Source organism: Sturnira hondurensis, unplaced genomic scaffold (assembly GCF_014824575.4).
Source record: "Sturnira hondurensis isolate 20B ecotype Veracruz unplaced genomic scaffold, ASM1482457v3 Scaffold0022908, whole genome shotgun sequence".
NCBI lineage: Eukaryota > Metazoa > Chordata > Mammalia > Chiroptera > Phyllostomidae > Sturnira > Sturnira hondurensis.
In genome coordinates, this window is record NW_028095539.1 from 2,031,215 (window position 1) to 2,058,097 (window position 26,883).

Consider the following 26,883-nt stretch of genomic DNA (forward strand, 5'->3'; position numbering starts at 1 on the left):
ACACTGTAAATGTACAACCGAAGGAACTGTGACAATCTCACGAAGCATGGTTCAGGGCACGGACCCAGGACATAACGATGATGCCTTTAAAGGATGAACACTTAGCTCAGAGTCAAGTGCAAAACAAGGCAGTTTCACTTCTGTTTACTAGTCAAGCAACCGAGTGAAGGAATAAGCATTTTTAATTTAAATTGCGTTATATAAAATGCTAACTTCTTGTTGGGACATACTACAGACTATGCATTAGATAAAATTTTCTGACAAACTTCCTATAATACTTTTATTAATTTACACTGGGAATATAGCACCTTTCATCCAAAGAACTAAAGGTGCTTTACAAACATTAGCAGTTAAAAAACAATTACATTTTAAAATCTGGATTCTTGCTATTAAATCTCTTCAACTCCAGGTACACAAATTTCTGGAGGCTCATGTAAAGTAATTCTATTTCTCACAATGAAAGAGGCTCAGAAAGTTTAGATTTGCTTTCACAATACAGGCATTTTCCAAAACCTGGTGCTGGCTTACAAAGCAAAAACACACAAATCTTAATGCAACAATATTTCAAACCTTATTTCAAAAGCAAAACCCAGAATTTAAGACGTCAAATCTTCCAACAGTTCTAGACATCCAGACGGAGTAGGAGCTGATGCAGGTCGCACGTTAGGTGCTCTTGATCCAGGCTTTTTAGGATCACACCCAAAGAAACACATTGCAAATGGTGAGATATTTCAGGAAAAAGCACTAATCTATAAAAAGCTAGCCAAGAATATATTAGGCAAGTAAGGAAAGGGAGTGATTGGCAATTAAAGTAGACAGTTCTCACTATAGCCTAGGATACTTTATTAAAAACCAAGTATATTATAGGCAAATAAAAATAGTTATTACCCCCATTAACACAACATAAGAGATTTTACATTCAGCCTAGATCCAGGGAGTAACAGATCCTTCTGCCTACAAACCTGACTTGTGAGTATCTTCCACCACCTGATTACTCCGTATAGTACATAGCCCTTATTTAGCAGAGGAACCCAAATATTCCTTTTAGGCTTACAAAGTCCAATACATTCACTCTCTCTTCCCTTTATATGTCTAATAGTAAAAACTATTTTTTCCCATGCAAAAAGCCATTATTCAGTTGGAGAGAAAAAAAATCAGGCAGAACAAAGATGGCAGTTAAGGAATGGACAGAACATTATTGGCACTTGCCCAACTAGTGACAAAGAAATGCAGTACACCATGACTTAAAAATGAAAGTCACATCACGGGGATAACTAAAACAACCACATCAATCTAAGCTAGGGAGTGTCAAGTGGGAAGGGAGGGCTCAGGGTTACTGGTTTTATTGGTACAACTTAAAGCAGAGGTGAGCAAGCACTTAAATACAATTTATGGTAACAGAAAAAAAATACTGCAGAGAGCTGTTTAAACACCACACCAAGTTGTCTGCATCATCAGTTTCCAGTGTTCAACAATTAGTAAAATACATAGCTACATATCCCTGTAAGATTAATACCTTTCCCCCTGAATTACACTAGGGTCAGGGCAATGACACGAAGCTACTGACCCAACAGTTCAAGTGTGTGCAGCAAATAGCCACTTCCTTCACACAGCTATACAATCAAAAATTACACAAGTAGCTGGGCGGTTGGGGAAAAAATTGCAAGTGTTGTGCTCATTTAATAAAAGAAAACCCTGATGAAAAATTATGTTCCAAGAAGCATAGACTATAAAGACTTTTATTGCATTTTTAGATAACCTGGAAGTTCTTATCCTGAAGGGGAAAAGTTGGTTTCAAAACTACCTGAACAGATGCTAAAGTGCTTTATTAATTGGCTGGCTTCACAAAGATTTCCTGGAATGACAAAAATTAATTATACTAGTAAAATGATACCAACTATTTCACAAAACGGTAAATTCCAACATCATTTATGACCACAGTCATAAGAGACACTGGAACACTTGTCCTTATTAGTGGACATTGCATATCAAGAACTGATCATCACAACCCTTTGGATGTTCAAATTACTTACACAAAGCCGAAACATATTATCACAGACCTTTACAAAAAAGGACAATTTGTTTCCTTCTACATTTTTAAAAACCTGCTTCAGATTACAGTTTACAAGTACAAGAGTCCTGACTTTTCAACCTTTCCAGTTGCAGTTAAAAAATGAACACTTTCTAAAAGTTAAGGTCAAGTGTTACAGCAAGAGAATGATTCCTATTGAAAAGTACATAGATTTACTTAATGATACTCATGATAGATTGTAAACTGGATTGATCACATTCTACTCAACTGGTATCAAATGAACACATTAGTATTACAAGTATTAAATGTTTTTCTATTACTATAGAGGATATAAACCAAAACATTAATATGGCAGTTATGTTTTTAGGCACAGTTTAGTGATTTTTTTCTTAAATAAATAGTACTGAATTTCAGTTGAAGTTTTAAACTCAATAACCAAAGGGTCAAGAACTCTTAAAAAAAAAAGAATAACTTTAAGCTAACAATGTAAGCTGTTTAAAATTTCTAACACTTTAACCTATCTGGATTTTAAGATTACTTTATTAAAAAATACAAGGAATCTGAAAAAAGATCAATACAATTATCTTAATGTACAAAGTCATAAACTGTAGCAGTTTTTAACTGAAATTTAAAAACACAACAAGGAGGGCAGCCCTTTAGACCAATTTATTTTTATCCATTTAAAATATCATCCAACAAAGGACAATGAAGTTTACAGCTGGGACAAGTATACATAACTCTAGGCATTGCAGTCCATCGTGCCCACTGAATAACAACTTTGCTGCTGAAATTTCTTAAAACTTACCAAACTAAAACAAAAGGCTGAATGATACAAAAGGAGGAGTATTTCAGTGTAGTCTTTTCTGTCAATTGGCTTTTTATAAAAAGGAAACACATCTTGTTTCCCCCAGACCAGTAAATAAGCAAGAGCTACATGCAGCAGTATGAGTATTAAGACATTTCTCAAGTCTTCTCAGATGAGTCCAAGGTGGGGATGGGATGGGGGAGAAAACTGATAGGAAAACATTGCTATAAACACCATAACAAACAATAAATTTAGATAATTTAAAATTAAAAAAAAGGCAAGAGGCAGCATTTCAGCAGCAAAGTGCTCAATAAAAAGTATATTATAGAGGGTAATACACAAAAGTCGGGATAAGAAGAGGGCAGAAAAATGTGACCGGTCAGCAGGATGGGCTAAGGCCTCAAAGGAAATACGGCGTCGTTGTTCTGGGAGGAATAACACGTTCTGAATCTGGAACTGCCCGGAATAACTTTGGTTCTCTTGTATTTACATCTTTGAAGACCATGATCGAAGCAATATTTCCACAACGATAGCAGTAATTAGGAGCGGACCATACTGTCACCAGCTTTTCATCGAACATAAACTTATAGCCTTCGTGCACTAGTTGGTGTGCTCTGCAGATGAGTTTTAAGTTGTTGATATGAACAAACTGCAATTTAGAAAGGTGTTGTTAAGTGTCCAGCATATTGCTTTTTTAAAAATCAACCTACATATATAATAAACAATTAAATAAAGTATAAACCCTGTTACTAAATACAGTTCTTATGATCATAAAATCCATTCTACAGTTACCCCCAATAATTTCACTAAGTTATAAGCTACAGAAATTTGTGTAACATATGTTTGTACAACTCATACAAACGTCAGGAAGTTTGGCCCAACTCTATTAAGCATTAGAAGTCATACAGCCACATAATTAGAAGTTTCTGGAAGAAAAGCATTCTACAATTACTATCAATATGAAACCAAGGTTTTATGGTTTAATAGTAAATACATTGCTACCATATCTATAATTTACTGAGGGTTTAGTATGGTTCCGGCAGAACTTCTGCCAGAGATTTACTGTCCTTCTTTTGCAATTTAAGGGAACAGGAATTCAGACAAGGTAAGTAACAAGTTATTCTGAACCTAGTGCTCTGAGTCCATGATGGATTACTTCCCAGTACAGCTCACCTGTGTGTGTATGTGTGCGTGGAAATAGCTGAACCTCAAAAAGTTGCTTATTCACAATACATACATATATGAAGTCATTATGTTGTAAACCTCAAATTAATATGACATTTAATTGTAGCACAATTAAAAATGTAAATATTAAAAAATGTTTTTTAATATTATTTTAATTGATTTTATTTTTAGAGAAGGGGAAGGGAGGGAGAAAGAAAAGGAAAGAAACATCAATGTGTGGTTGCCTCTTGTGTACCCCTTACTGGGGACATGGCCTGCAACCCAGGCATGTGCCCTGACTAGGAATCAAACCGGCAGGCCTTTGGTTTGCAGGCCAGTGCTCAATCCCCTGAGCCACACCAGCCAGGGCTAAAATATGTATTTTTAAAGTTGCCTATCTTACTCTTGCTTTATCTCATAAGAAAATACCTACATGAGAAATTTGATATCCATAACCACCACAGTTAAAATAAACTAGGCTAGAAGTTTGTTTACTGCCACCATAATTCTTTATTCATTAGCAACCAACAAATCAACATTTTCTGAAAACGTTGGCTTTACCTCATTTGTGACCTTTGCGCCAAAAAGCCAACCTGCTCCTCGGGGACTGATAGCCCAAGTATCCACATCTTCAGGATCGGACCAAACCAGATCACAAAATGCTCCTTTATGAGGAATTTCTTGATTCCGTTCAATGGTTCGAATTTGATCCAGTGTTTTGATATCAGGAGATAAGCCACCATGAACACATAAAATTTGCTCATCTATTAACTAACAAAAAAGATAGAGTTGAACATACAATAATAAACTCAGTCACATCTAAATTCATGAATGAATCCTAATAATATCAATATAACTAAAATGGCAATTAGATAAAAGTATGCAAAGTGCTACTGGTAAGAAAATAATTGAGGTTTTAAAAAGATTTATATAAACTTACAGCTGCCACTGTGAGCATGTCAAAAACTTTGGTACAGTATCTCCAGGCATTAGCATTTCCATATTTGGTTTGGCACTCATCTGTAAAAGAAATGGGAGAGACCTCAGTAAATGCAATTCTGAGTCTGCCGATAAAAATAAAGAATACGTTAAATACTGGGACAAAAGAAATTCAGCTCAAATTAGTAAGAGAGTAAGAGAGGTCAGTTTACCTTTATACTGACAAAATATAAACAGAATATTCAAAATAAAAAATCTAAAACAAAAGGGTTATAAAATTTTCAAACCTTTCAATATATGCCTTAATTATGGGCAAGAAAATGCATATTAATAATCTCAATGATTCTTTTTCAAAGAATTTCTTAACCTTCTTCATTAAAACCTTCAACCATATAGGAAGTGTTTCTAAAAGCAGCTATTTTGCTTTAATGACTGATTTCTGTTTCTCATCCCTGAGGTCCTGGGATTCCCTGGAGCAAGGGCACAGATTTTATATATATATATCATTTTATACATACATGTAAAAATATATTCCTGGATCGTTGGGATATCATATATATGAACATGTGTGTGTGTACACACACACATATAAACACACACGAGGTCTGTCCAGAAGGTACCCAGTCATTTAATATGAAAAATAGAGGCATTTATTGAATATACAAGAAACACTGTATACAGGACAATGACACCTCAGTCTCCTTCAAAGTAGGCACCTTGGGATCTCACACAGTTCTCCCAATTGCCATCAGCCACCTCATCATATTTTCTTGAATCTCATAGATGGTCTGAGATCTCTTCCCTTTCAAAGGTGATTTAGTTTTGGGAAAAGTCAGAAGTTGCAGGACGCCAGATCTGGGCTGTAGGGTGGCAGAGTCACCAGGGTGGTTTCATGTTTTGCCAAAAACTCTGCACTACACATGATGTGTGAGCAGGCATGTTGTTGTGATGAAGCTACCAATCACCAGTTGCCCATAGCTGCAGCCTTCTGAATAATCCAATAGTTTCCATGGAAGAATGTTCAAGCTTCATGCAAACTTTGATGCAGATTCATTGCTCCACTCACTCAGTCATTTTGAATGCCACAGCCAAATGCTACACATGCTCACTCACTGGCGACTACAGCTCCCACTGACTAGTACAGTGAAGTCGTCATTGTTCATGCATGTGCATTCCAGTCCACTCTCCTTGAACACTGTTGCACAACCTGTTCTTGTCACGTTAACAATGGCTGGACTTTTTGAAGACAAACCTCATATGTGTAAAAGGATATTCACTCAGCTATGCATTTAAGAGCAACTTAAGCAGGTGTGATCTCATTTTAGTGTGGTGTGTATGTATACAACAAACACACACAAACATGTACATATATCTAGAACAGATTCTCAAACTTGAGTGTGCAGAACATTCACCTTCAATAGATTCAAGGATCCAACGCTGAAAGATCTGAAGGGAGATCCTAGTAATCTATATTTTTAACAAGCACCCAAGATGATTCCAATGAGGTAAACTGAAGCCTACACTTTGAGGCACTGATCTATTGGGCTGGCCAAAAAGTTCATTTGGGTTTTTCTGGACAATGGCTCTGGTTATCCTTAGTTGCCTCTCACTTTATTTGAAACATTTTCATTAGATTGTGATAGCTGTCATATCAGCATGCATTAAAAAACATCAAAATAGGTGAATATTTGTACAACTATTTTAATACTGAAGATGGAAGAAGATACACAATTATTTCAACATATTATGCTTTATTATTTCAAGAAAGGTAAAACATAACTGAAACTCAATAAAAAGATTTGTGCAGCATATGGAGGTGGTGCTGAGACTGATCAAAGATGTCAAAAGTGGTTTGCAAACTTTCCTGGTACTACTGACATTATGGCCCAGTAATGTCTTAGGCACTGGAAGATGTATAGCAGCACCCCTGGCCTCTACCCACTAGAAACCAGTAACGGGAGATAGGCGACATACTCAAAATATCCAAATCAATGAAGTTATTGGTGAAACTGAAAATGTGTCTTTTATGTTACGGAAAAAATGTAATGGACTTTTTGGCCAACCCAATAAAAAGATACAGACCAAAAAGTTAAGAATGGTTGTCTCTCCAGGAAAGACTTTCCACTGACTAAGGGAAGAGAGGAAGTTAAAGAAAGTGAGAAAGCAGAAAAAGATGCATTTTCTAATTTTACTATAAAGCACATGTATGACTTGTGTGGATTTTTCCCCCAAAGAGAAAAGTAAAACAATATTCAGAATCACAAAAACAGAAGGTCTTACCATAAAATCCATACACCTGTGTTATCTGTCTACTCTCATGATTTCCTCGCAAAAGTGTAATACGATCAGGCCATTTAGCCTTTAGTGCAAGAAGGTAAGTGAAGGTCTCCAAACTATAGTAACCTCTGTCTACAAAATCACCCTGTAAAGTAAAAGTTTACAGTTATTAACAATATAATAAAAACAATATTTTAAAAAATTATATCAAACTTCACGAACTCAGAGAGAGCCCCAAATAACAAAAATGTGGAGTTATACACTGAATTATTTGGAAACTGAGTTTTGACAAAACTTCAAATGGAAATAAAGGGCTATTTTTACTAAGTGTTAGTGCTAGTCTACGATTTAAGAGGCCTACAGGTACCTCCAGCACAATTCTCTCAATGGTTTTCCCTGCAAAACCACCATTTTTCCAATTCTCTATTACCTACATTAATAGTTTTTTCTAAAAAAATCGTGTAAATCCAAATTTAAAAATAAATTTCAAAAATAATTTAAACTGTATCAGAAGAGCTGCCAACTTGAAGAAAATAGGGTTATTATGTAAAAGCAAATACCACAATTATAAGTGTTCCAGGTTCAGCTTGGTATTTAACAATGGCATATGATGACATGCCCATTAATGTTTCACTTAGGCCAATATTAGACCAATACGAAAAGCTAAAAAAATAATAGGAAAGTGACATAGAAACTTTCATAGGACGGAACCATGACAGAATGATTCAGAAAAAGTAAAAAAGTAACATTACATTCTGAAAGAAAAGTTAAGTAAATATGATTCTTAATACCAAGCGTATATATTCATCAATCCACGGATTAGTAACAGATAAAAATGAATGCTCAAAAAAGTCTGGTAAAATAAGAGTAAAGATTTATGCCTTCAAGCAGCACTCCTGGGACACCTTTCAGCCCAACCATTACTGAGGGCCACAACCCAGTCCTACGTACATAGCAGTTTACTAAAGCACTTATTCTCAACTAGAGGACAAGGAAAAATGTAGGAAAATACAGAATCACCTTTTCAGATATTTAGATAGTCATTATCATATAGCAAAAATTACTTTTTAATTTGCATGTAATGGGATAGATCTTTTTATTTTTAAATAAGTACTTGATATCACTGGTGTTTACATACCATAAATATGTAGTTTGTGTCAGGAACCTGACCTCCAGTTCTGAATAGTTCACAAAGGTCATAAAACTATAAAAGAAAGGCAATATATGTTGATCAGAGATTTCTATGAAGGAGTAAAATAATAAAACTGAGAACAAAATATGTGAAGTAGTTAATTAAGAGGACTTTAAATATTTACATTAATAAAAAAAAGTATAAGCAAACTGCCAAGAACGCAGCTCCCAATCCAAAAAAGAGAGAGAGAGACCAATCCAAAAAAGAGAGAGAGAGAGATTACAACAAAGCTCCATTAAAGCCAGATCACTAATGCTGTAGGCCCCCTTCTCAAATTTCCATCATACATCTCCTCACCCATCACTTGAGATTTTGAAATCATTTAACTTACCAGTTACCTAACTTGTCAATAAGCCAACCTAACCATCCCTTCACATATTCAGCCTCCATTTCAATGAAATAAAAGGAAACATGTAGGTAAACATTTCTTTCAGCCCTGGCTGGTGTGGCTCAGTGGATTAAACGCCTGCCTGTGAACCAAAGGGTCACGGGTTTGATTCCCAGTCAGAGCACAAGCCTGGGTTTGGGGCCAGGTCCCAGTAGAGGGGGTGTGAGAGGCAACCACACATTGATGTTTCTCTCCTTTTCTTTCTCCCTCCCCTCCCCTCTGTATAAAAATAAATGAATAAAATCTTTTTTAAAAATTTCTTTCAAAGAATACACTTACACAACACGTTAGGCCATGAAGAACAGAACGCTCTACCTCCCTACACTCTACTATTGGCAACGTGCACCCTCAGAGCCCACAGATACAGAGTGTCTTCTCAGCAACCAGTAAAAACAGAATTGTATATTTCACCATATTCTATTTGACTGAAAATTAGTAAATGACTAATTGTACATCTGGTAACTTCAATCAACTGGATACCCTAATCTAATTCTTAAAGAAAACTTCAATTTTTCTGGAAAAAAAAAATCTGGATTAAAGGAATTGACTGTAATAAACTACACCAATTACAACCACTAATTTCCTATACACTTATCTTTTACACTTGAAAATAAAATAATTACTTAAATTTCTAAAACTCAGTATAACAATCTTGGTAACAGTGAATAAAACTGAAATTTAAATTTTAACTACTCAAATAAAGCATTCCCCCTTTATTATACTTTCGTAAGTCTAAAGGATTATTACTTGCCTAAACAAAACTTTAGAAAATTTAAAATATAATTCTCCAATCTTCTTAAAATTAAGACACAAGTGACACAAATGTTCAATCTCAGTCAAGTGGAAGACTCTTTTTTCCCCAAATATTTGCTGTCCATTTCTACTATGTAGAGTCCCTCCCTTCAAAGGCATATGATGTGTTTAGACATATCCACTCTTTACATATTTGACAGACACACACACACAGTATGAGCAGTAAAAAGGAAATGTCTATATATTTATATACACATGGCCTGCCCCAAAAAAGTCCAGCCATTTTTAATATAAGAATAGCTCACGCGACAATGTTCAAGGAGAGTGGACTGGAACTTGCATGTGTGAACAATGACGACTTCACTGTACTAGTCAGTGGAGGTGGTAGATACCACTGAGTGAGCATGTGTACTGTGTGGCATTCAAAATGACTGAGCAAGTAGAGAAATGAACCTACATCAAAGTTTGCGTTAAGCTCAAACATTCCTCCACGGACACTATTCCGGTGAAGGCTGCAGCTATGGGCAACTGGTGACTGGCAGCTGTCACAACATGCCCACTCACTCATCACGCACATCTGGTGCCGTTTATTGGCAAAACCTCAAATCACCCAGGTGACTCAGGCCTGTTACAGCCCAGATTCGGTGGCCTGTGATTTCTGACTTTTCCCAAAACTAAACTCATCTTTGAAAGGGAAGAGAATTCAGACCATCTATGAGATTCAAGAAAATACGATAGGGTGGCTGATGGCAATTGGGAGAACTGTGTGAGGTCCCAAGGCACCTACTTCAAAGGAGACTGAGGTGTCATTGTCCTATGTACAATGGTCCTTGTATCTTGTATCTTCTTCAATAAATGTCTCTACTTTTCATATTACATGGCTCATACCCTCTAGACAGACTTCATATACATACTCTCGGTGTATAGATATATGTACGTGTGTATAATTCTGAGCTACTAATTCCCGTTCTCTGACTATATCCTAAAGGCAAAAAATAAATCTGTGTAAATATACAAAAAATGTACTACAACAGCATTCAGAATAACAACAAAAAAGCTTCATGATTAACATTAGGAAATATTTTAATAAAGTATGACCTACCAACTCCAGGACTGGGACTGTATGTGGTTATGAATAACGATTATAGTGGAAACTATGTAGCAAAATGGAAAAGTAATTAGGAAAAAGAATGGAACACAAAACTATACCTACAATAAAACTACACAATTTTACTATATAAAGCCTGAATATGTATACACGCAAAGTCAGGAAAGGAACATAAAAAGCTTTACAAAACAGTTGCTTTCATAAAAGTGTGGTAGAAGAGTTGGTGAACTTAAACTTTTCTACTGATATTTATAAAAATATGTTCTTGAATAAAAGCTTTATAAGCTTCTATGCACTCTATGTATGGTTTTTTAAATTTATTTCTAGAGAGAGGGGAAGGGAAGGAGAAAGTGTGGGAGAGAAACATCAATGTGTGGTTGCTTCTCATGTGTCCCCCACTGGGGACCTGGCCTGCAACCAGGCATGTGCCCTCACTGGGAATCAAACCAGCGACCCTTTGCTTCAGAGGCCTGTGCTCAATCCCCTGAGCTACACCAGCCAGGGCCCTATGTATGTTTAATAGATAAAAATTCTGCTTCTGGGATGCATAGTTCCTACTCTATATTGAAAATTTTTTCCAAAACTATTTAATAAGCATTTACTGAGAACATGTGCAGATAATTAACACTGTCCTACATTACTAGAAGTCCACCTTATCATTTCACAAATAATTTCTGCCATCTATTATGTGTTTTTCAAACCATACTCAGTAAATGTTCTCATTTTAAAACAAAACCAATCCTGAGAAGTAGATTTTATTCCATCATTAAAGGCAAGGAAACAGTAGTTTGGCTAGCTCAGTAGTTTTTAAAATATTATTTGATTTCAGAACCCATTCATAGTCTTAAACATTAGAGGTCGCTAAAAAGCTTTTATTTATGTAGATTGTATCATTCAGTATTTACCATATTACAAATTAAAATGGGTCATTTAAAAAATCATGTTAAAAACCAATAACTCATTAAATAGTAACATATATTTTAATGAAAAAAATAAACTGTTTCCCAAAACAAAACAAATTGAATGAGTAGAGTGGCACTGCTGTACATTTTTACAAATCTCTTTTCTGTCTCGCTAAATTCAATACAGCTGGGCTCTCATTCCCTGCTTCTGAATTCAGTCTGTTGGGTTAGGGTGATTTCAGTATACGAAGGAAATCTGTACGTGTAACAGATATGTGTTACAAAAGGAAGGAGTATTTTAATCACCTTTAGAGACAATGGTGCATATTCTTTTTTTAATATATCAAAACATGAAAAGTGGTCTTACCATACTCAGATTGACTGGTATAACACTTTGAGTGGATAACATGGAAATAACATTTCATTAAACATCATCAAAAGCCTTATTCATTAACAGATTATTATAACCACTAGTCTCATCAGAAAAGTATTTAAATATTAGAAGGTGTTAACTTCATGATGGTAGACTCAAATCTAAAATTCCAATTTTTCATTTGAAAACTCAAATTTTGGCATTGGCCACAAATACTATCAATTGTGTTCCCTAAAGTAACTGGCTCAGTACTTCCTTCACTTTTACAAAAATGGCTGCCAAATACCCATAGTTAGTCATTCCTCCTCTCAAGTAAAAATAGCGTTCCCTAAAAAGAGAGGCTACTCAGCTCGCAATACAAAGAACTGCACAAGCACTTTTCCTTGAGCAAGCCTTCTTTCTTTGGTATGCGGCACATGTGCTTTATGCGGACTTCCTAGTTCATCACGTTCAAAAGACCTAATCAACAAAACAAACAAGTGAGCAAAATAGAACCAAAACTTGGAAATAAAGAACAAATTGGCAGTGACTGGGGGGGGGGGGGGGGGGGGGGGGGGGGGGGGGGGGGAACNGGGGATGGGAGGGGGAGAGCCAAGGAAAGAAACAGGTCTAAAGGACCCAGAGACAAAAACAATGGAGGGGTTGCTGGAGGTGGGAGGTGAGGGGTGGGTAGGGCAGGAACGCGTAAAGGGGAAAAAATGGGGATGGGGACAGTTGTAGTTGAACAACAATAATTTTTTTTTAAAGTATCTACTCATGGCTGCAAGTTACAATTGATATTACCGCTTCATGGAGGACAATCTAATGTGATAGTGGTGTTCTATTTCATTGTGCATGCATGCTGGTACAGAAGACAATGACAACCAGCACAGTATGGTGCCACTCTCTTGGTTTGTCCTGAGGTACCAGCAGTTTTACCCTCAGCTGATTTTGTGACACCTTAGGGGCCCTCAAGGATACACAGGCCATACTTAAAGAACTTATGAGCTAGTTTAAGTGGCTTCTGAAACAGCTAGTATGTAGCCAAGTCAGATTTAAAGGAAGCTCTGATACTGAAGTCTACCATTTCCTCACTAGATTACACTGCTTCATTGCCTCTCGATACTACAGTTGGCCATTTTTATCTGCAGATTCTGGATTCTGTATGGCAGACTCATCCCCATTCAACCAACAGTAAATCGAACCTATCTGGGGCAGAGGGGAGGGAAGTTATGTTCCTGCTGACGTACACCACATAGCTGGGCCTACAATGACTGTGTTTGTATTGAACATGTACAGACTTATATTTTTCTTGTCATTATTCTTTAATCAACTATTTGCATAGCATTTACATTTGATTAGGTATTATAAGTAATCTAGCTTTAAAGTATATGGGGGGATATGCATAGGTCATATGCAAATAACTAGGCCATTTTATATAAGGGACCAGAGCACCCCAGGATTTGAGTGGGAGGTCCTGGAGCCAATCTCCTCAGGATACCAAAGGACAGCCATATATGTCTGCTAGGATGTTTATTTATACTCATAACCTAACCCCGCAATTCCAGAACTGCCCAAGGGAAAGGCAACCATACAAGGTCCAAAGGACACATCTTACATTTAGTTTAGGGTTAGAAGCTCCACAAGTCCCATGCTTTTGATTAGCAATTGTTTCAAAGGATCAGGTACAAGAGAAACAATGTTCACAGTCTGGTGGTAGTCTTAAATTAACATAGGCAACCGAGCACCCCAATGAGTTTCAAATCTCTGCTCTGTTCATTTAGGGCTCTGAAAGTTTGGGCTAACTCTTTAATCGTTCAGTCTCAGTTTGCTTCTCTATAAAATGATCCAATCTTACAGGACTTCTGAAAAAAATTTTAAATGAAACATGCAAAAAAGGACTTTGTTAACCTCAAAGCATAAAATAAATGTTAGCAAGAATTGTACATTGGGCTGAAGGTGTATATATGATATAGAACTACAATTTTATAATTTAAATTGATTTTTGTAATTTGAAGTTGCATCTAACTTCCTGACCTTTGAACAGGACTGTAATTCATATACTGAAAAGTTCTTAATACTCCCTCAATTTTAATATAAGTAGAGGCAAACACTGCTTAGTTTATTCTAGCTTTTAGGAATGTGTTAAAGAAGTTTATGTCAGCAAAATACAAATGTTTATTATCTTTTGGAGAGAAGTCACATGGAAATTTTAAGAAGTCCACTCCTAAAATCTATTAACAGATTACAGATGGCATAATGGGGACTCTGTTTAGAAGCTGAGAACATGCAGCTGTCAGAGTTCTTATAATTTCACCCATTCAGGGAACAGACTGAAAAGCCAGTAAGAAAAGAGCCCTTTAAGTAGTGAAATAGGACTTCACTCATCGAGCAGCCCTCAACCACAACCAGCTTACTCACATTTCTGCTTTTAGGCAGTCACATGTAAGTCAGAGAAACTGCATGTAAGACAGTAATTATTGTTAATACTCTTAAATACTATATTGTTCACAATGCATATATGTCTTGTAGCCCCACCTCCACTGCATGGGTACAACCAAGAGTGATCAGTTCACTTTTCACTGCCTTCAAAAAAAACCCCAAAACTTCATAAACACACTGGGCTAAACATTAATAGTGAGAGCCTGAAGATGATGAGGTGTGCCCATCCTGCTTTGAAACTCTTAAAAACAAACAAAAACCAGCAGATGAAAACAGTAAATAAACTAAACCCCTCTCATCCCATCTTAGCAGTGATTTGTTGTGAAATCATGCACCAACAATTTTCTTTCTGAACCTTTGCTATTCTCAATCCCACTAAGGAAATGAGAAATTTCCAACAAAATATGACAGGAGAGAATAGAATGAATAGAAAATTAGTGCCTAAAACCAAAGCATCTCCTATTAGTCATAATAATTACAAGCAGCCCACATTTGTGTTATCTTCCTCTGTCCCCAGAACAACAGGGCTGCTTTCTATTTACTTTGCAAGTATAATTTCAACAAACTCCATGAATAATCTGACCACTGCTTTTATTTGCTGTAACAGTAACCAGGAATGGGTCATATAGACCGAGGTAACCTAGCCAACCACCACCAACTGATATTTTTGTTTGACTGTTCTTTGCAGTACAAGTAGACATGTGTGCACATGACCTATGGACAGTACGAAGCTAAAAATCTGCTCATAAAATTTTACCTGTCCATGTATGTCTCCACACACTGTTACTGGTGTTGATACTGGCTGAACATTTGACTCTTCCAAGAGGAGGTCACAGACATAGTCGCATAGCCGCTGTAAGATGAAAAGACAAAATGCAATCTTTTACTACAATATTAAAATTAAAGATCATATGACAAAAAATAGGAACTAATACTTACACTGTTCAATGGGAAAGGAAACTGCCCTTTAATGATGATGGGATTATGTTTACAGTTACTAGCTCCTGAAATTTATAACCTACTACTTGCATTTTTAAAACCCTAACTCACTTTCATGTATCTTAAGGCTAGCTCCAAAGAATGAATATGCCATATGTGGCCCATATTTTTCTTTTTTTATTTTTATTTTTTTAAATATATTTTATTGATTATACCATTACAGTTGTTCTATTCCCCCCTTTCATTCCCCTCCCCCACCATTCTCCCTTCTTAGTTTATAACCACGTGTCTCAAGTTCTTTAGATTCTATATTTCCCCTACTATTCTTGCCCTCCCCTTCTATCTATTTTCTACCTACTGTCTATGCCATTTTCTGTACCTTCTCCCCCCTTCTCCTCCTCCCACTCCCCTGTTGCTAACCCTCCATGTGCTCTTCATTTCTATGGTTCCGCTCCTGATCTAGCTGGCCTCTTGGTTTGCTTTTGTTTTAGGTGTGGTTGTTAATAACTGTGAGTTTGCTGTCCTTTCACTGTTCATATTTTTCATCTTCTTTTCCTTATATAAGTCCCTTTAGCATTTCATATAATAAGGGCTTGGTGATGATGAACTCCTTGAACTTGACCTTATCTGAGAAGCACTTTATCTGTCCTTCCATTCTAAATGAAAGCTTTGCTGGATAGAGCAATCCTGGATGTAGGTCTTTGGATTTCATGACTTGGAATACTTCTTTCCAGCCCCTTCTTGCCTGGAAGGTCTCTTTTGAGAAATCCGCTGACAGTCTGATGGGTACTCCTTTGTAGGTGACTGTGCCCTTATCTCTTGCTGCTTCTAGGATTCTCTCCTTCATTTTAGTCTTGGCTAATGTAATGATGATGTGCCTTGGTGTGTTCCTTCTTGGGTCCAACTTCTTTGGCACTCTCTGAGCTTCCTGGATTTCCTGGAAGTCTATTTCCTTTGCCAGACTGGGGAAGTTCTCCTTTATTATTTGTTCAAATACGTTTTCCACTCATGGCTGTTTCTTTCCCCCTTCTGGTACCCCTATAATCTGGATGTTGGAACGTTTAAAGATGTCCTGGAGGTTCCTAAGCCTCTCCTCATTTTTTTGAATTCTCATTTCTTCATTCCTTTCTGGTCGGATGTTTCATTCTTCCTTCTTGTCCATTCCATTGATTTGAGTCCCAGTTTCCTTTCCATCGCTATTGGATTCCTGGACATCTCCCTTCATTTCAATTAGTTTAGCCTTCATATGTTCCTCTAATTTGTGGCTATAATCAATCAGTTCTGTGAGTATCCTGATAAACAGTGTCTTGAATTGTGCTTCTGAGAGGCTGGCAATTTCTCGGTCGCTGAGAGTTATCAGCTCTGGGACTTTGAGTTCTTCTTGCTCCATCTTTTGGGCTTGTGGACCATATTTTTCTAATAGCCTTCTATCACCACCTTCTTTTTTCTCATTTTGCCAGAATAAAGAACACTGCCCTTTTTAAGTTAGCTTCATCAAGTAGCAGTTAATAACTTAAAAATGTTTTTTCTGCTACTGTACAATTTTTAAAATAAAACTACCCAGTGATTTTTTTTTAAATTCTCACTCGAGGACATGCTCTCATTGATGACAAACATTGATGTGAGACAGAAACATCAATTGGTTGCCTCCCGACCAGGGATCAAACCCATAACCTAGGTCTGTGCCCTGACCAGGGATGGATTACAATAAACCAAAACTGAGCCACCCTGCCAGGGCAATACAGGGATGTTTTCAAGTACCATCTCAGGACCTTACCTACCTTTCTTAGATATAATGCCTTACTCAAATAATACTTGAAATATTTTTTCAGATACACTCACCAAACCTCTTCAAAGAGAATTCCACCAAAGTATTTTTAGAAGTGCTTTGCTGCAATTTGTTCAAAAGTGGGCAGAGTTTTCTGTTTGTTAACATGAGACATGCATGTTGTCAGACACTTGTCCTATCCACACTTCCTTTCAGATTTCACATCTTTTAAGAAGAGTCCTAACTTCCATCACTGAAGATCAGAGCACATACCACGAATACAATGTAAATGTTTCCTCCAACACATCCTGACAAAAGCCACTGAAGAAGCTCATCTCCCACTCTTCTTTCCACAATGCATTTCTGGGAGAGAAAAGTTCTCTATTTCCTACAATGCCAATCTTTCTATTAATAATTGCCCATTCTCAGTACAGTGCTGGTTACTTATATGTTTGAGGGCTGCACTTATTACACCCCTTTAAAGATCAGTTATTAAAATGTTACCCAAACAAACCCACTATAAACTCCACCCTGAATTAAACTCAGATTGTCCTTTAAAGAGGTCTGTTTTGTACTGCCCTCCTTTCCCAATTGCTTCTTCCCAAATTGCACTTTAATGTCATGCTATCAACCTGTGCTAAGGGACACTGTAGGAGATGGTCCTCTCTATAGCTTGTCACTGTGTAGGCTACAAAGAAGGTACACAGAATGCTGTGATTGAACAGTTGCCTTCAAGGAGGACCCAGGAGAGAACTGTCTCTTTGCTTTTAGAGAGAAAGGAGAGGGGAGCGAGGGAAGGAGAGAGAGAAAGGGAAATGTCAATTTGCTGTTCCACTTATTTATGAGTTCACTGGTTGATGCTTGTATAGAACTTGGCAACGTTGGTGTATCAGGTCAGTGCTCTAACCAAATGCACGGCCCAGCCACGGCAACTCTGATTTTTATTTATTTATTTATTTTTATTTCAACTCTGATTTTTAATTGATCAGTTCTCTTCCTTCAGTAGCCTCCCAGAAAGCTTGGGTCCTATTTCAAAGAAGTAACCTGATCATCACAGCTTTTATTTTATATATGAGAGCATATTTTCACTTTCACTGATAGTTCCATCGTGGTTTCCTACCTTTATTTTCCCTTTGCCTCACTTACTCTGAATATAATTTACCTCACTATATTGAACGCATCTTTGTAAACCACTCTATATCCTTTTGGAACCAAGTGAGTTATTATTTAATTCACATTTTGAAAGTAATCACAGCACAAATTCCTGAGGAACCCTCCGTGGTTTCCATATTTGAATGTTCCAGAATGTGAACCCCCATATAATTGGCTCTCCTAGCCCATAATGCCTCCTGAACTGCAAGGAGATTGCTCCACACCCCAGTACTGATCTGAAAGTAGCAGTACACTATGAAAAACATCACTGTGAAATCCTGCCAAACTCAAAGACCAGCGAGTGTCTGGAGAACACATGTAAACTACTGAGGCACCATCTTTAACTGAGGCCAGGCACACTAACTTGAGTAAAGTGACAGCTGCCTCCTGGAACTGCCACTTCTGCAGTCCCAACTGAGGATTTAGAGGTAAGTCTCTAAGCCAAAATCACTGCTTCTCATCTCTCTAGTTCAGCAGTAGCTTATAAATCCCTATCACGCAAACATAAACATAAGAAGTCCATGAAATCTCAGCACAAACCCTGCATATGTCAGCTAGCTTTATGTACAGTGGCCTCAGGCCAGCCTTGCCATGGGAGAAGCTCCCCCTCCCCCTCCAGTTTTGTTCTGTTGCCTGGTTTGTAAGAAATGGGGTTACTCTTACTTAACCAGAAAGGCAAGATTCTTAATCTTATCCCAAATTTAAGGCAAACTATACCTATCTCTTTCCATGGTGCCTAATTAATCCTTAATCCTTGAATAATCAGGGGTTCATGACCCCCATTCTTAGGAGAAGATCCTATTTCCCTTTTTGCCTACCTTTTCCTTAAGAAACTTGCTCATGGTTCCATTCTATTATCTGTTCCTGTCTTCCTGTTCCCTTTATCCCTCAAATACACTGGGTTTTAAATTCTCAACCACAGCACTACTACTGATTAACTCTTTGTTGTGAGGGCTTCTGTCCAGTGCATTACAGGATGTTTAGCAACATTTCTGGCTTCTACACCCACGAGATACCCAAAGCAACCCCCACCCCCAGCTGTGACAAACAAAAATGTCTCCAGACATTGCCAAATATCTTCCAGTGCAAAATCACCCCCAGCTAAGAACCACTGGTCTAGACCTTCCTCCTGAGTTTGATACTACTAGTGCAGGAGCACATATGGCAATCAATCAATATTTGTTAACTACCCAATGTGTGTATGCAAGGCTTCTGAACATTTCTACCTCTCCAATTTAGTATCGCCCAAACCAAACTCCCTTGCATTCCTTAATCTAGTTATAGCATTTACAAATAAGCCATGCCAGAAACTAAGAGATCACACTAAATTTTTCCCTCTCCTCCATCACCTAGACCTACTCTGTCAACAGGTTCTATTATACTTTCTTCATTTCCTTTTAAACATCAGAGTCACTTGTTACTTCGAGTTCTCATGTCACCTACTCTATTGCTTCTATGAAATTCCTGTCCCATTCCACTCCAGGGTCCATGATGTTGTCATAATAGTTCTAAAACCCAGTGTCGCTTCCTTAAGAATCTCTCAAGGGCACTCTTCTGTTTATGGCAGTGTCCCCGAACTCCATTCAGATACCACTGTCACTCCTACCACACACAACAGTGTATTCCTGTAATAGAGTTCTTTGAATCTACTTTTGTTTTTTAGTGAGCCATTTTTTAAACAAGACCAAAAAAGTCACAGTATGGCATTTCCCCCTAAAATATAAAAGCATTTCAAAGTGTTTATCCTCATACAACCTAAAAGATAAAGAGTTCACCAGCCTTATCTTCCATGATTTGTCCTCTGCCCATCTTCCCATCACCACTTCCAGGCATACCAACTGCCTCAAACTCCTTGAATCAACCATGTTCTTTCTTTCAGATTAACTACACCATGGTGCATAGTATTTACACGTTCTTTCCTTCCTGTTTTGTTTACCTGAGTAGACTCTACTCAGCCTCTCATTTGTACCTCCTCTGTAAAACCATCTCTGTCCTCAGAGTTAGATACTGCTTCTGATTCCCAATATACTGGACAGCCCTCTCTTTCAGCACACCATGCAATGATCATTTGTTTTCTTCTTTATCTCCCTTACTTCTTTATCTCCCTTATATTGAGCCCCTCAAAAGCAGAGAGAAGTATGAGATTCCACCTCTAGCACCCACAGGGAATAGTACTTGACACAAGAAACATTTAAAGAAATGTTTGTTGCAAAGCAATATACAGTTTGATGCAACAAACCTTAACTGATTATCATATACAAGGCAGTGATCTAAGACTGTGGAGAATACAATAAATAAGATACGACCCTGGCTCTCAAGAAGCTTACAGTCTAACAGTAGAGACAGACACACTTGCTATATCATACGGTTCAGAATACATACTCTAAGTGGTATGTACAGACAATGAGATATCAGCTCACACCTGTCAGAATGGCCATGATTAATAAATCAACAAACAGCAAGGGCTGGCGAGGATGTGGAGGGAAGGAAACCCTACTGCACTGTTGGTGGGAATGCAGATTGGTGTAGCCACTGTGAAAACAGTATGGAATTTCCTCCAAAAAAATTCCATATGGAACTGCCTTATGATCCAGCGATTCCACTGGTGGGAATATGCCCTAAGAATTCTGAAACACCAATTCAAAAGAACTTCTGCATCCCTATTTTCATAGCAGCACTATCTACAATAGCTAAGTGTTTGAAACAGCCCAAGTGCCCATAAGGAGATGAGTGGATTAAAAAATCCTGGTACATTTACACAATGGAATACTATGCAGCAGAGAGAAAGAAGCCCTACCTTTTCGACAGCATGGGCGGAACTGAATTATTATGCTAAATGAACTAAACCAGTTGGCAAAAGACAAATACCATATGACCTCACTTATAACTGGAATCTAATGCACAAAATAAACTAATTAGAAAAAGAACCAGAGACACTGAAACATGGAACAGGGAGTAGGAGGGGAGGCAGGAGGGGGGAATGGTGGAAGGAAGAGGAAGGGACTAGTCAAAGAACATGCGTGAATGACTCATGGACATGGACAGCAGAGAGAGGACTGACTGTGGGAAAGAGGGGTGGGTTGGGTGGAGGGGGGCTAAAGGGGAAAAGAAATTGAGACAACTGTAATAGAATAAAAATAAAAAGCGTAAAACAAAAAAGTAGTATGTATGGAATAAAAATGCTATAGAGCAAAGGTTAGTATAGAAAAAATGGGAAGTTTTAGTAATAAATTAATTCAGGCATGTGCTCTGCTGAGTCACTGTGGCAAAAATCACTTAAACTTCACCAATTCATTTACTCTGCTTATCACAAGGAGTATGTAAATAACAGAATGGACATGAAGGTGCTCAGAAAACTATCAGTAACTATGGAAATTTTAATCATTGCTAGTAATTCTGACTATGGAATCCAAGTGCCCTACACGGAGAAACTGGCATCTAAGCTAAAGCTCAAAAGGGGCATGGACCTTACCATGTACAGGAAGCACCAGTGGTAGTTAAGGATGAGAACCCTAGAGCCAGACTTGCCTAGGTTTGAATCCTAGCTTCTCCACTTACCTACTAGCTGTATGACTTTGGAAAGTGACTTAATCTGTCTGTGTTTCAGCTACCTGTTTATAAAGCAGGGCAAATATAAGTAACCACTCACTGAATAGTAAATAATTTAATATTTTTACTATGTACGTATTAAGTAGGTGACGGAAATAGACTGAAAAGAAGCAAAGAAGCAGGGCATGTGGTCAGAAGACAGCAGTCCAATGTGCTTAGAATGGAATGTAAAAAAAAAGTGATGAAATGGAAAACATACCTAGAAAAGCAAGCTATTTGCCATCCTAAAAAGGCTACCAATTGTATCACAAAGAGCTCTGCAAGGAGGCTTTCAACCTAATTAATGGATTAGCCAGACATCTTCAGGCAGATCAAAAACTCTACAAAGCTCGGTTTTCCCCTGGGTAAAGTGAAAAGGGTACAGAACTAGATGAAAGCTCATTCACTCTTGCTCTGCAATTCTAGGGAATGGGTTGAGGAGTTGTTAGAGGCATGCACTGTCCCATCCAATACCCACAGCGACATATAGCTATTGAACACCTTAAACGTGACCAGTCTGAATAGGGATATGTCATAAATGTAAAATATACACCTTATTTCATAGACTTAGTACAAAAAAGGGAAAATATTACATTAGTAACTTTATATTAATTACCTGTTGAGATAATGTTAAAATTACTAAAATTAATTTTGCCTGTTTCTTTTTTACTTTTTTTAAAATGTATTTTTCGCCTTATATTTCTGAGCATTTTATTTCTACTAGACAGTAGAAATAGAGTCAGTGTTACTAGACTGTAACACCATTACAGTCTATTTTCAGAATATACAGGAAAATGTGATTCAGTGGCCAAAGCAACAAACAAAATGCAAGGCCCAGTGAAAGAGTCTTGAAAATACAGAAAACACTCTTCTGGCCCTATACAAAGCCATGGTGTGTGCTTAAGTCCTCTATTTCCTTGCATTAGCTGAAGAAAGATACCATGCAAACCAAACAACTCTAGTAAATAGAATGATCAGTAAGACAAGCAATAAGGTGACAGATATGTATGGACATATACAAGCATGTATAAGGGTAAAAACTAAAATATATGATGACAATCTATACAATTAGAGGCTGAATAAGATGATATAAAAGGCTATTCAAATGTTGGAAAAAAGTTTTCTGAAACTTTATGGAGGCATCTCAGACAAAGGTACAACTTTACAAAGTAGGTAGTCTGAAACGAAAAACTCTGGGATGGCTCAGACTAAGCATAAGAGTGAGTTCTAGAAAGATTACATTGACTATTAATCCACAAAAGCAGTTACTAAGGACTTACACAATTCTTTATATTGCATCTCTGAGATAGACGTCTACTAGTATTCTCCCACCCCCTACCATGGTAACAATCTTCAGTTTCTCAATAAAAAAGTGAACACCAACTCAACGTGCAAGCTTTTGTTTAAGAACTATTCAAAAGCTCCAACAGACTCTAAGTTATAGAACCCATCACCTGCTTAAGTATTGGGTTGGCCAAAAAGTCATTTACATTTTTCTCATAAAATAAGACATTTTCATTTTTACCAATAACTTTATTAATTTGGACATTTCACGTATGTCAGCTATCTCCTGCTACTGGCTTCTAGTGGTGAAAGCCAGATGTGCTGCTAAACATCTTCCAATACATAAGACAGCCCCACAACTAAGAATGATTTGGCCAAAATGTCAATAGTACCAAGAAAGTTCACAACATTTGACACGTTCAATCAGTCACAGCACCTTCTCCATACACTGCACAAATCTCTTTTTGCATTTCAGTTGCATTTTCACCTTTCTTGAAAGAATACAGCATAATATAATGAAAATGTTGTATATCTTTTTCCATCTCCAATATTAAAATGGCTGCACAAAATTCACCAATTTTGATAAGTATTTTTAATGCATGCTGATATGACAGCTGTCACAATACAATCTAACCAAATCGTCAATACAATCTAACAAAATTGTTTCAAATTAAGTTAAAGGTAACTAAGCACTACTAGAGCCATTGTACTAAAAAAAAACCTAAATGAACTTTTTGGCCAACCCAATACTGAAATTTAAGTTTTCAGTACACCTGCCTCTTATCATTCATTCTTCCACTTAGCCAGATACAGGATCTGTATCTTCCATGATCAGCTCTAAAATCTTTTTTGTGGATGAGAATCGCATGAACTCTTTTTTAAGAAAGGTTATGCTTTGGTCCATTCACTTTTACATTTCATCCTTATTCCTTCAAAACAGTTATGTACATTTGAGCCAGTATTAGTGATTTGACTGCTTCCAATTTAGGTATAGAGAAATCATAATTCATTCTAGAACATCCTATGCATTTATTATTTTATTTAGTACCTCCAACTTCTAGTCAGTTTAAAACACAGTGAATTTCCATCTTTTCTACCAGTTCAAATCTTTTCCATAATGATCATTAAGTGGCCCTAATGATTTCTTTTTTTAAAAGATTTTATTTATTTATCTTTAGAGGGGAAGGGAAGGAGAGAAGGAGAGAAATATCAATGTATGGTTGCCTCTCATGAGTCCCCCGCTGGGAACTGGCCTGCAACCCAGGCATGTGCCCTGACTGGGAATCGAACCGCGATCATGTGATTCTCAGGCCCGAGCTCAATCCACTGGGCTACACCAGCCAGGGCTCTAATGATTTCTTTTCTTCCTCTGACAGAAAAGAAATTTTATTTTGGCTTTAAAGCCTCTGAAAAGGTGCTCCTGGAATACTTTCCTGGCCTGCCTAATTTTAGTTTGCACTTCATGCCAAAAAGCAGAAATAAAATTAAATTTCTTTGAATAAGCCAGAGATGAGCAAATTAAATCACAGGCAAATTAATGTGATAAAAACAGTTTCAGGACAAAAAAATTCCATTTAAAGAAAGAATTCATAATTTTCCCCAGTAGATGCCCAGAAGATTTTTTTAAAGAAACACACTCTGGCTGATGTAGCACAGTGGACTGAGTATCGGCCTGAGGACGAAAAGGTCACCAGTTCGGTTCCCGGTCAGGGCACGTGCCTGGGTGCTGGCCAGTCCCCAGTTGAGGGCCTTTGAGAGGCAACTGAACAATGTTTCTCTCCCTCTCTTTCCCCCTCCCCCCTCTCTAAAAATAAATAAATAAAATCTTTCAAAAAAGAAACAGACACATGCTTAATATGTCCAATTGTGTTGCAAGGGGAAATGAAATGGTTTAATAATTATATTTCCTGAAGTGGGAAGGAAATCTAATATTTATCAAACTAAAAGGTCTACAGAAAATTTAAGTGATTATCATCCAAATCATTTCAATATTCAATTTCAAGTTAATATCAAAATACATTTTCATAATAAGCAACATTTTACTAATTATAAAACACAAAACTTAAAATAGCTTCACATATGCCAAGGAACAGAAAATTTCACCATGACTCACTGATATGCAAAAACCCACTTCACCCATGGGGTTAATAATGCTACCAAAAGATACCTGGATAGTTTTCCATGAACTGGATACCAATGTTGGTGGTATCTTTATTTCCTTAAAAAAAAAAAAAAAAAAAAAAAGCACCTAACAGAAAGGAGCCACAAAAGACTCAGATGAGAATGAAAGCTACATTTCTACCAATATTGGCTTTGTCCCCGTTTGAATTAAATCGTCCCACGAAGAAAAGGGAAATGTACAAGAATGACTCCCCTATCATTTAGCACCTATAATTCCTCTATAAATAAAAACAGGTTACATTCACAACAGCTCCTTTGGCTTTCAACATTTTGCATACTTGTTGACCGTCGTTAAATACCAACTTCCTGTATCAAAAGAGCAAAAGACCAAAAAAAAAAAAAAAAAAAACAGTAACATCTTCATTAAGGGAAATAAAGTCAGGGACAAAGATAAACTGCTTTAAGCCCACAGCTTAAAGAATTTTTTTAAAAACCCTACTGACAGTTTACTCACCTCTCAGCAAATCAAAGTTAACGGAACAAATAAAAACAAACAGCAGCACTTACCGCGAAACACTGCCAGACACCTAAGCGCTGGTTTAACAGACGCAGGAAAAGAGACTTGTCAAACACTGACATTCCTTTTCGCCGCGCACACAGGGACTGTGACTTGGATTCGGCCGCAACAGAAAACCACCCACCTCCGTTAGGAAACCCAGGAAAGGCGATCCTGAGTTCAGAAAGGATCATGGGGGGACAACGCAAAGGACAAGAAAGTATTGGTCTTGATGCAGGGACAACTACATCGTCCACTTAAACGAGCTCCACGGCACCCTCGAAAACGGGACTCCGACGCGAACGAGCAGAAGGAAGCCCGCACCCCAGAAGAGCAACTGGGTGCAGAGGCTGGGAGACAGACGCCTCGGCATCCCTTCCTCCTACATCTCGCCCAAGCGGCTGCCCAGTCCTGGGGAATCTAAACACCCTGGGGCAGCGGTCGCGGGGCCGGGACAGCTGTCAGACGCCGGCCACCCAGCGCTCCTGTCACCACCTATGGAGGGATGACCCCCCGCCGAGGGCACTGCCCGCTAAGGCCCGTTCGGACTCCGGGAGGCCGGGGACCGGGTGAGGGGAGAAGGGTCTTCCATGCACAGCTGTTAGGGCTAGGAGCCCCGAGGTCGCCGAAGGCCAGGAGGGGAAACCCTGGGGCAGAGGCCGCGACATCCCCCGAGCTCCGCGCTACAGACCCGGGACGGCATTCGGGGCACTCCCGCTCCCCCCGCTCTCCGCGCGACGCCGAAACGGGCCGGGTCGCCCGGCACCGCGTCAGGCCCTCCACCAGGACGGGACGGGATGCTGGCGGGGGGCCGGCGGAGAGAAGGGCGGGCCGGCGGGCACCCCGCTGCCGGAAGGAGCGAGCCCCGCCAGCGGCGCCCCCACCCCGACCGAGCTCACCTTCAAGTCGTTCTCCGGAAGGTATTTGCACAGCCGCGCTATCTCCACATACTTGTCCAAGTCCAGGGGCGCCATTTTAGAAATAACAAGCCCCGACGGCGGCGGCGGCGGCGGCGGCTGAAGTAGCGGCGGCAGCGGCAGAGGCCGAAGCCGGAACTCTTCCTACGTCACGTCCGGCTCATGGGAGGTGTCTGCGCAGCGGCGTACGGCTCGACCCGAGTC

The 26,883-nt window shown here is 38.3% G+C and overlaps 1 protein-coding gene across 2 annotated transcripts; it reads right to left on the bottom strand.

The window, feature by feature from the left end:
* Nucleotides 1-266: 266 nt before the first annotated feature.
* PPP6C (protein phosphatase 6 catalytic subunit) lies at nucleotides 267-26,831 on the bottom strand. 2 transcript variants are annotated; one of them, XM_037037040.1, is made up of 7 exons: nucleotides 26,662-26,831; nucleotides 15,112-15,207; nucleotides 8,356-8,421; nucleotides 7,221-7,362; nucleotides 4,942-5,021; nucleotides 4,563-4,772; nucleotides 267-3,486 (listed from the first exon to the last, which is right to left on the bottom strand). In XM_037037040.1, the coding sequence occupies exons 1-7, from the start codon at nucleotides 26,734-26,736 to the stop codon at nucleotides 3,238-3,240; spliced, it is 918 nt and encodes a 305-aa protein (XP_036892935.1). In that variant the 5' UTR covers nucleotides 26,737-26,831; the 3' UTR covers nucleotides 267-3,237. The 2 variants fall into 2 exon arrangements, with proteins under 2 accessions (XP_036892935.1, XP_036892936.1); XM_037037041.1 differs by lacking the exon at nucleotides 26,662-26,831 and adding an exon at nucleotides 26,454-26,634.
* Nucleotides 26,832-26,883: the final 52 nt, after the last annotated feature.

Coding starts and splice junctions, on each gene's coding strand:
- PPP6C (XM_037037040.1), bottom strand. CDS start 26,736: ATGGCGCCCCTGGACTTGGACAAGTATGTGGAGATAGCGCGGCTGTGC. Junction 15,208..26,661: donor TTCCGGAGAACGACTTGAAG/GTGAGCTCGGTC, acceptor TTCATCTTACAG/CGGCTATGCGACTATGTCTG. Junction 8,422..15,111: donor GTGGAGACATACATGGACAG/GTAAAATTTTAT, acceptor TTTCTTTTATAG/TTTTATGACCTTTGTGAACT.